Source organism: Micropterus salmoides, unplaced genomic scaffold (assembly GCF_014851395.1).
Source record: "Micropterus salmoides isolate LMB-PRFRI ecotype aquatic unplaced genomic scaffold, ASM1485139v1 Ms_hic_scaffold_21, whole genome shotgun sequence".
NCBI lineage: Eukaryota > Metazoa > Chordata > Actinopteri > Centrarchiformes > Centrarchidae > Micropterus > Micropterus salmoides.
Genome location: NW_024041262.1, coordinates 22,482,330 through 22,493,619, shown reverse-complemented (window position 1 = coordinate 22,493,619; position 11,290 = coordinate 22,482,330). Strand labels below are relative to the sequence as shown.

The 11,290-nt window shown below is 39.7% G+C and overlaps 1 protein-coding gene across 1 annotated transcript in view; it reads left to right on the top strand.

Moving 5' to 3' along the window:
* Positions 1–11,290, top strand: part of myo1d (myosin 1D) — a 106,559-nt gene that overhangs the window by 51,487 nt on the left and 43,782 nt on the right. The window contains exon 16 of the mRNA XM_038735315.1: positions 243–450. Coding sequence (XP_038591243.1) covers positions 243–450 — 208 coding nt within the window. The remainder of the gene's footprint in view (positions 1–242; positions 451–11,290) is intronic.

Below are 11,290 nucleotides of genomic sequence, written 5' to 3'. Positions count from 1 at the left end.
ACAGTGCTAGCCTGGTTCAAAACACTTGTTTCTGTCATCAGTCTGTCATGACGATAACAAAGGCCATTGTCATATGTTTTCACATTTAACAAATTATAAGATAGTATAAATTAACAACAAATTTCATTCACAACACATTGAGAAAGTCGCTGTGTCTAGATTTTAATTAGCCATTTATTTTGTCTTTTATTTTTGCTTTGCATTGCTGCATTTCCTGATACGACCACTTCGTATCTTTCCAGATACAAGATGATCTCAGAGTTTACGTGGCCAAACCATGACTTGCCATCAGACAAAGATGCAGTGAAGAGGCTCCTGCAGGGGTGTGGATTTGACCATGACGTGGCCTACGGCAAAACCAAGGTCTTCATCCGCACACCGCGTACCCTCTTCAGCCTGGAGGAGCAGCGGGCTGAAATGGTCCAGAGAATTGTCCTCTTCCTCCAGAAGGTGAGAGTCTGAATTCCTCATGGTAGGGTTAGGAACTCAGATACTGACACTACAGATTGACACTGGTTTTGTGCTCTGACCCAAGGGGAATTTATGAAATCTTTGCTTCCAAATGCAAGAGAGAAAACTATAATTGTCATTGATTACATTTCTTCCTTTTCCTTTCCTTTTTCAACATGTTTTTCCAATCCATAATTTTGTCTTCAATTTAAACCAATGAACCAAATTAACAATATCCTTTTTCAGTATTTGATGATAGTGAAAGAGTTCTTATTTGCAAACATCTGTCATTGTGAATACCTTTGATTACAGTCATCAACAACTATTATCTGATGAGAGCCTTCGAACAAGATCATGATGATGATCTGGTTTCAAAGAGCCTCATTCAAATTCACCAGCACTTGTTTTGCATACGAATAACCTCAGAGACTAGAAAAACTCAAACTCTACTCAAATTTTTATGCAAGTTATACAAGCACTGAGGTATTTTTGGAGCTAATCTAATCTTGTATTATTAGCGTTGGTCTCTTATATCTCTCGGTGTGAATGTCTCTGCCTCTTTTCCTGTCTTAGTTTTCACCCACACAGCTCTTGTTAAATTCTTAGATTGTTTCTGAGTTTTGGGCAGTAATACCAATGCTCTTTGTATATAATTAAGAATCTCTAGCACAATGCAGATTTGTCCTTACATTTTCCTCAAAGCCAAATCCGTTTGTTGTTTCTGGAACAATCCTGATCTTAAATGATCTTGTTGTTGGCCTCTAGAAGCAAAATCTTCCTTACGCATTATATGACTATAATATTAAAGTAAAAATCAAAGTGTCCATTATGGTTAAGACACATACAATATTCTTCGGTCAAGTTCCCGTCCACATGTCACACCCCCCTCTCTCTTTCTTTTCCAACATTTTCTGTCTGGATCTCTACTGTGTCTCTCAAATAAAAAAAAAACACCCAAAATATCTCGATCTATAATGATGATGGAAAACGAATCACTCCAAAGGCCTGTAAGGAAGTCTGCCTTTATTATGTTGCTCCACTCATGTCATCCTGTCTATAGATTATTTAAAAACATATAAATGTCCACAGTTTATAGCAAAGCTTGGGATGACTTGGGTGGGGACACATTTATTTTACCAAGAACGTCCCATTGAAACAGAATCTCTTTTACAAGGGAGACCTGGCCAAGAGGGCAGCGCAGTTAAAAGAGAGTACAAGAAGAATCAGCACAATTAAAATAAAATATAATACAGTACAAAAGACAGGACCTTCAGGGGTCGTACATATAGAATATGTACACAAACAGAGTGACAGATGCATACATATATCCAGCATAACTTGATGGATTAAGTATTAAAACAGGTGCATGTATCAGTTGAGATTTCTGAGATCTTTTTTTTGTAGGCAGCCAAAGAGATGAGTATGCCAAATTTAAGCTTAACCCGGAGCTCAGTCCAAGACCAGGGTCCGTAATAAAACTGACTCCTCTTGCCAGCTTCTGTTCGCAAATTTGGCACCTTTAATTGCAGTATTTTATCTTAGATTATATATACTTTGTATGGGTAAAAAACTGTAACCTTCCAAGAACGGCCTTGTAGATGAAAACATTCCTGCATGTACCAAGGGATGTCCAGTTTACCAAGATACATAAGATACAATGATGTGTCTTATAGTCTGCATTTGTAATAAATCTGAGAGCACCATGATAAAGAGCATCTTTATTTTTATTTTTTGTTTTGTTGGATACTAGTATTGCTCTTTGACCAGTATATAAATGTTTCCTTCGTCTTTTTGATGACGTGCTGTGAATATTGATCCCTATTTGTGTGTCTCAGTAGTAGCTAAGGCCGTCATGCGTCAGTGGTTTGATGACACCTTCAGGCAAGAATGCCAGTGTCTTGGTGTGATAATGGTGCATGCGCTGACACGTGTCAGATCAGCGTGCAGAGCAAAACTTTGTCACTTTGATAGATGGAGAGATTGGTTTGTAAACGTGGAGTACTGTTCCGTCTGGCTGTCAAATTTAGGATACATTATTCAAATAGCCTGGATGCCTCAAAACGCCATCTCTAACTGACAGGTAGCTGAAAAACTGCTGTGTTGGTGTATGTGTATAGAGAGAATGTGCACACTCTGCATACATCATCTGAGCACTTGAAGCGCTACATCCTACACTTGGGAAACCTGTGATTGACACTTAAACATTTTCCCCAACCTGTCATTAGATTAGAATCATGTAGGCAGATTCCTCCACACCATGTTGCTTTCATGTCTACCTTTCTCAAGGAGTATCTCCAGGCGCTCAGACTTGAAAGGGTTGTCCAGCCATATTAACTCCTGTAGTGGATTGATTGGTTGACCTTTGTATTGATCTGTATGGCCCTTTGCAGGCTCTTCCCACAGACAGACCAGACGAGTGTTCCCTCCACATCTCCCTTAGGAGAATCCTATCTTGTATCTCCCAGGATAAGCAGGCTTTGATAACGAAGGGAAAGCCCAGAGGAATTGCAGCTTTTCCACCAAAATAAACATCACAGCGTGGCAGGAGCAGTCGTATTTAATCTCACCCTCTGTCAATGTTGAGGCCAGGCTTGCTGTATGTGCTTCGCACACATGCATGCTCGCTCATGCTGTATGCACTCACTGACACACAAAATCAAATAGTGGTGTGGCAGCAGCATTGACTCCTGTATCTATCATGCTGTTACTCAAACACCCATCCCAGCCTGAGTCTGATCTGCTGCGCCAAGCAATCCCCTTATCAGCACCTGGCACACCACACTGCCTTATGCCAGTCGGGTCCACAGTGCCAGGACTGTCAGCCTATGACTGAGGCTCAGACACACTTCTTGTCCCTCCATTTGCCTCATGGATTTATAATAATACCACTTAGTTTGCCTCATCACACAGCTAAAAAACACAATCTGTGAATCTGAGTGGCCCCTTGTAGTGCCTGTCCAGACTGGGAGAACATTGCGTTTTTCTGTAGTTACACTCTTATTTTACACTTTTATATTACTGTAAATGCTCTCCTTCTTTTGATAATGTGAAGAAGCTGGAGGGAAGGATTTGGGTAAGAGGAGGCTCCTTCACATCGACCATTAAATCCTGACGGTCTCTCCATCCTTCAGTCCTTTCTTCATGTGCTCTTACTCACTTAATCTTTCCACTCTTGCTGTGCTACAGCCACTCAATCCGCCTGACATGAAATGTATTGCAGTCAGGCCCAGTGATTGCTCTACATCATCCTGTGTGCGATCCCGTATTGACAGCACTGAAATCTCTTCCTTGTACAGAGCAATCTAATCATTACCACTTTAAGAAATGGCAACTGAAAGAATGGCCCAAAATAAAAAGCACACAATCCAACATAAATACAGATGTTATAAATTATACATAGGCCACCCCCACCTTCTCTATGTGTTAAAATGAATATTTCATAAATTCAAGCTCAGCCATCCACATCATATTAACTGTCTGCGCTTGTCAGAGCCGCGTCGATGACGAGAGGAGAGACTCCCCCCTTGTGTGTTCTGAGCTGCCGCCTTAATTGCTTTCCAAAGCTTTACATAGTCTCTGTGTAGCAGTAGGTTTATCAGACGTGGCGAGTGTAATGTCTTGGGTAGTCAGCTTTCACAGAGTGGTCACGTTGGGGGGAGGTTGTCTGAGCAGGAGCTAAATGAAAACGTCTAAAGGGATAAAGAGCCATATTATTTATTTTGTATTGTTTCCCGGTGGGTAACTCATGACTTGTAGCAATAAATTGTGCAGTAATACATAAAATCTTGTTTTTGGAGTATCTGACTAACATCAAAAGGGAGTAATCTAGGGGTAGCTCTGTGCGGTCCCCTTGTGAATAACAGTACAAGGCCAGCACTACCTCCTCTCTGCTTAACTGTCCAGAACTGATCCGTCTCCTGCTAGACCTCAGCAGAAACATGATCTCTAATCCTCTGATCCCCTCTGAACCCCCTGAAGTGTTTTAGTTATCGTCCACCTCTACAAAAACTTCAATGGGTGAGAACACTTTAACAGATCAGAGGAGGATGGTTTAACTTTGTTGTAACAATCATACTGCTGGATTTTGAAGAGAGGATACGCGCTGCCTCTCAGAGAAAGCTGTGATGTGGAAACTTAACTTGTTCCTTCTTATACTTCACTTTCCTTTGTTGTGTTTCCAACGAATCTGTGACACATGTGCTTTTCTCCTATATTATGTGACTTGTGACTGTTCTTGTGCCATTAAAGGTTTAATTTGCAAACATCCAGCACATTTTGTATTTAGTGCTTAACTAGCTTGACCTTAGTCAAGTAAAGAAGTAAATTTTTAAAGAAAAGCCTTATTTCAGTATCAAGGTTACAGAATCGAATGAATGTGTGCTTCCTTTCAACGCTGCTGCCTAAAAATATCCTACAGTACAAAGCACCTTTGACAAGTATAAAAACTGTAACAATGGACCTTTCTCCATAGCAACTAATGTGTGGCTTACAGCCAAAGTTTACAGATTGTTTTTTAGAATTTGCTTCGCTTCATTTGCTCTCACAAAATTCTTTTATTTTATATTTAGATAATAATTTAAAGTTTTTTAAACTGAAGTTAAAACAGAAACAAGCACCCATGTGGCCTAAGGGTTTAGGCTTATTACATAATCTTTCCTATACAGATGCAGTTTAGATGAGTAGCTTAAAGTAATCATGTTGTCCATTTACAGTTTTCATTTTGCGACTTCATTTCAAACTCTGCTACCAGTTGGGTATTGATAACCTATAGTTTATTTCAGGCCTGTTTAAAAATTAGAAATGCAATGAAACCGGTGCTGAGCTGTGGCTTAGTAGCCTATTTGCTCTACTGACGTTACTTTATTTGTAAAAAAGCACAATACTGTTTTTAGGCTATACCCAAATTATAGTTTCAGTCAGGATAACCTTCATCAGAGAAACTGATATTTGCTCCGCTGTAGTTATGTTTGGCGGTATGGCCCGTCCATGTGCACACATGGAAAGCCATAAGGCAGAGAGCAGCAGTAAAGACCCCTGGTACAGAAGAGAGCAGGCATTTTTACCAAATTACATGATTAATCAGATACTAGGGATGCACCGAATGTTCAGCAACCAAAATTAATCGCCCAAAAATGGCAAAAAAAGCACTTTTGGTGTTCGGCCTAATAAGTCAAAAGGCCAAAGAAATTTTACCGAACAATTACGTTGACATGTCGGTAAGATGCTAAAATTGCCATTTGCAGACACTGTTCTGCTGAATTGTCTCTCAGCACATCCACTCCATCTGTGGCTGACTTCTTAGAAAAGGCAAAAAATCGGTCTGAACCGCTTTGAGTGTTTCTGTCATTCGTTTGTGAAAAAGGCAGCTAGCCGCACCAAATTTGGAGTGCACACGTATTCAAGCCTTTATGGTAAATCCACTTAAACAGACCAGTGCGAGCTGACAGGCAGGTTAGTGACTTTCTCTTTACAAAGACAGTTGTATGGCAGTATGAGAGTCCTACGTTGAAGTGAGGCTGTGAAGTCTTCATGTTACTCTTACTGTCTATACACTATGGAAATAAGATTAATTGGACTATATTCACAGAAAGTATAAAACATATTACATGTGTCCATTGAAAGTAAACTTTACTTTACCGGACCCTCTCAGGCCTCGGACACACCCACCATAGTCTCTCCAAATCTTGTTGTAAACACTGAGTAAAAAGCTAAATAAATGTGAAAAACCTTGTTTTGTACTCGGGAAAGTTCATTATATTTTGTTTTGGCCTCGGCCAAGAATTTTCATTTCGGTGCATCCTTATCAGATAAAGCCTGAATGGCTGAGCTGGGGTGGCGGCAGGTTATGAGCTGCTTGCAGAGGAAGCAACAGGCAGGCTACAGTAGCTTAAATAAGGCGCATTAGAATTTTCGAGGAATCAGAAGAGCGCGGCAAGAGATGAATCAGCTGAGCTGTCAGCTGATGTGGCTGGCTTTGAGATAGCTGCTATCAGCTGATGTGCTGGGATTGTGAGCTGAGCTTAACTTTGTTGCCTGTCTGAACTAACGCTATGCTTGATTTGAACTATAATAAGCTATATGTCAATAATCCGCTTACGTTGATCAATTTGACCTGGACAGACATGATCACTATGAGGTTTCCAGTGTATATATGATTCTTAGTAATTACATTTGTGTTAACAAAATATACATACTTTTGTAGATTAATGATAATTTACAAATCAGCTGTGATGCAGATATTTAGAAAACGTATTTACATAATTCTACGCACAAGACCTGTACTGACACTATAATAACTAGCTGACTCTTTTGTCATTCTTTTATATTATGGTTTTAGTTGATGGATAGTATACTGTATTCATACTGTACATCCTCAATAAGTTGATTTTCATTGTATGGCCCTCAAGCTTGTACGAATAGTGTGTGTAGCGTATACTGCTGACCACTGGCAATTTTCTTCCAATCTATTTTGTCCTGTCCCATTTAATTGATGTATAGACCATCCAGAGCCATTCAATTTACTCTTCAATACTGTCTCTTCTAATTTGACAGTATTGTTCAAGATGACTTTGAACACGTTTGTTTCACATCGTTGCGTTAGCCCAGAGCAAAAAAATGTAAAATGACATAATCCTGGGAGACATGATTGAAGGAATGACAATCAGTGTCTGGATAATATGTTAGTGTTACTGGTGAGTGTGAGCTGCTCACCCGAGCACTTTATTGATTTATGATAATGACTGCTGGACTGTGCCTTGGCCCGATGTCTCCCAATGACAGCCTGTGGTCAGAGCACGTTGCAGCCTCACTAAATTGTGTCACACACTCTTGATTCCGCCTCCCTCCGCCCACCGTGTGTATCGAGCATGTCACTGGAAAACCAGCTCAATATCCCCAGAGGATGTGGAAACTCAGGCATTCAGACGTGGGTTGCAGTAAAGTGTGTCAATAGTGCAGACCGGCATATGTGTCTGCCCTCTAGGTGACAACACGGTTGGTGTTGTTTTTATATTGGACCTTTCAAATTGCCAACTCTGCAGTTCAGTGAATGGCCTTTTATTAGAGCTACAGTCCCAATACTTTAAGATTAAAACATCAATAGCCAGTAATGGGTCCTGCGTAATCTGTGTTCTGGTCTGCTCAACATCTCAAACAAAACCTTCCAGCTCGCACCATTTGCCCTGGAACATGTGATTTGTGATGCTTTTTACCCAGTATGCTTTTCAAACCAGCCGGGCCCCCCGAATAAAACCCCAGCAATCTGTCCCGCTTTGTTGCAAAGAAAGATCCCCAATCTGGCTTTGATGATCTCGTAAATCCCAGGCCCCCGGAGCTTGAGGGCAGGCTCCATGATGGCAGAGTCTCTAAAAGGATGATCAGATGGCTTTATTGGCCAAGGAGAGTAAGGGGGCAGACCGTCAGGGGCCTTGTTATTGGCCTGATTTATCCTCATTCCCCCGAGTGTCATCTTCATCAGCTCACCAGCGTCATCACAGCCAGTCTGCTTTGCCATTTGAGGAGCAGAAGATGTGTTTTATGGTGTGTGTTTGTGCCTGCGTGTGTGGGTGGCTGGATGGCTGCATCATAATTCTAACCTCTCGCCACTTTCCACCTGTCGCACACCGTAATGAGGCTTAGAAGACAGTTTGTGTCTGCCGTTATCGGATTCATTGTTGTTTTATGGTACCCCGCCCCGCCTCCCCGCTTTGCTTCTTACCTCCAGCCTCAGTCGTTTACAATTTAATTAGTGATTTGTAGCTTAGATAAACACAGTTGTTGATCTGGCGTAGGCTCGTGCACCATGTGGATATTATGCAGGCGACATCTTAACTGAGCTCACACTGAAAACCCTATTTGGATCCATTTTTTGCTCTGTTACTTTGTGTATCATATGAGCACATATGGGGTGAGACATGGGGTGTGTGTGTGTGTGTGTGTGTGTGGGGGTTGAGGGGTACATGAGTGGTTTATATGCTGAGAGACTATTTTAGAATGAATAAAGTAAATTATAGAGTTGTTCAGTTGCTGGATCAGATATAACTCGCTCTTCATGCTCTTATCTTTTTTTTGTATTATTCTTTACACTTGTTAAAGCACTTTGTAACTTGTTTTTGAAAAGTGCTCTACAAATAAGGATTATTATTATTATATAACTGGCAGATTGTTAAACACTATTTGACTTGTTATCGCTTGTTTTCACAGAAAAAAAGAGGTTTAATTGCTTCACTGTCAGTGAGTTTATTAAAACATTTTTGTCAATGACCTTCATCTGGTACCAAAACATGAAACAACATCTTTATACTAGAGTCAGCTGCAACAAACAATCAAAAGGGAAGCCAAATCTCTTACACTTGATATAATTTAAATATAATTTAAAATTGATAAACATATCCTGTGAGACAAACCTTTTATAGTGAAAAACTGTAGACAAGAAATTAAACACTGAATGCAGATAACGTTAAGCAAAAAACGGTAACAAATCATAGTACCAATGTTTAATGTTTCAGAAATCTACTAATAAATACAATGGCAATAGAATGAATTACTTCATGAAGAGAAGTAAATATTCTAATATTACACTAAATATCAAGTCAGTGCTTTCGTGGGTAATTACCACATGTGGCCATTGTTTGAATGCACTAATGAAGACAAATGTAAAAATAGTGAAAACAATTGTTTTTAAGGAAATATGAAGTAAATAACCTAATACAACAACAATGTATAGGACCAAGACATTATCAAAAATATAAAGACATAGAATGAGAGAGTCTTCCACTCATTAGACAACACAGCAATCGTCTCATATTCATTATTATGATCATGCGAACCTTCCATCATCATTCTACATCAGATGTAAACACAGGGTTGGTACAGCACACATGTGTGATATGATTCCTACTGCCATAATGCCATAATTCCACCTTAAGTCACGTTGCCCTATAACACCTATGAGGGTGCTGTTCATTTTCATCAATTTAAATGTCAAATGACTTTTAGTGAATGTATGCGACATGGTTGTTTTGTTTATATGAAATTATACCGTGTAGGTTTAACAGTTTTCCACTTTTTTTCTTGAGTGATAGCGTAAACAGGAAATGATTTCTTTCAAGTATGAGATTAAAATCCTGGCAAAAAAATAAAATAAAATAAAATCCTAGTAGAAATTTTAATAAAAACTACCTTCACCTAATAGAAAATGGATTAAGAAAGATATAAAATAGTGATATGAACAGTATGTCCACTCAGAAAAGTCAGTTCATTCCTCCCACCGCTGTCGTGCTGACCATGTGGGAGAGTCATCTCAGGGGTCGATAAGTGATGAATATGTAGTGGTTCCTCTTTTCTCACTCTCATCTATTATGTATTAGAGACAGTGCAGCATGGAGGAAATGGAGGATCAGGTTGTGAAAAAGGAACTTTTCACAGAGTCACAATTTGAGACTTACAGTAACAGTAGTTTTTTATAACTGAATAGATGTTGGTTGCTTTGCATAAACATAAAGACCTCACAAATGCGTGGTTTTCACTGGACCGATAGACGTGACAGAACATACATACAGTGAGACAAGCTTTGTATTACAAAGACTTGGAAAAAGGATAAGTCAAAGTGAAATTGATATGAAGGAGTCTGTGCATTAAGATTTGCAATGCCTTTCAGTCTTTTGGCCAAGTGGAAGTTGCAGTTCTAATAATTAACAGAAAACGTTTTAGGGATGTTATGCACAAAACCAGGACATTAAGCTTTAGTCTAGATCTGTTTACATCCTGGGGACAAATTCGAGTTTATTAGCCTGATAGGGCTGATCTCAGATTACTGACAAGACATATGATTACATACATTTTAGGGCTTAAAAGATTCAACCAACTGGCTGACTGGCCTTCTTTTATTGATCTCAGTGTGATTCAGCTTCTTCAGAAAGCCACCCTCTTTAGAGTCTCCTGTGGAGATGGCTCCAAGCTACATTCCTCTAGTTAAAAGGTGACATTTCACATGAGGAAATAATGCCAAAGTACAACTTAAACACATATTTGCCACTGATATGGTTAAAAGATTATTATCTTGTAATGAATTAATCTGCTGCTTCCATATCCCAGTGGTGCATGACTTATCTTCTTCCACCACCAATCTCTTCAGGTGGAAACCACCTCCCCCACAGTGTTTATATGCAGAAATCCCTTTCTGTGCCTTTTGGCCACCCCCACACTTTGAAAGATTAAATTGATCTCCATGATTATTCTGCATCACATTTAGATGATGTCCGTGGAGAGAGCTTCTAGTGCAGTACTGCCTTTAATTTGTGTGACTATTGTGTGTGTTATGCTAAACGCAACTATTAATGATTATTTAGGTACAACGTAGTCAAAGGTGTAAATAATTGAGAACTTGTGTGTAAGACTGAGAGAACGAATACAGGACAAGGGGAGCATATGGTGAGGATTTTAGTGAGGGTTATTCAGGAGTTATGGTTCCCCGGGGTCCCACTTACATCTATTATTCATGCTTTAGAGGGTCTGATAGTCACCAACCTATGTTTGGTTACAGGAAGACTTGGAGGTCCTTAATTTAGCCCTTATTTTAGTCTGAATCCATGTTAATCAAACATTACAATCCCTGATGTATATTTCTTTGTATAATTGTAAATTAATGAAATTGGCAGTATGATATATTATTTATAAATATTAGCTATTACAGCAATGTGCAGCTGTATTTATAGCTATATTCTGTGCTTTCATCCATCCATCGTCGAGGGTTGCGTGGGGCCAATCCCAGCTGACATCGGGCGCAAGGCGGGGTACGCCCTGGACAGGTCGCCAGTCCATCACAGGGCCACACATAGAC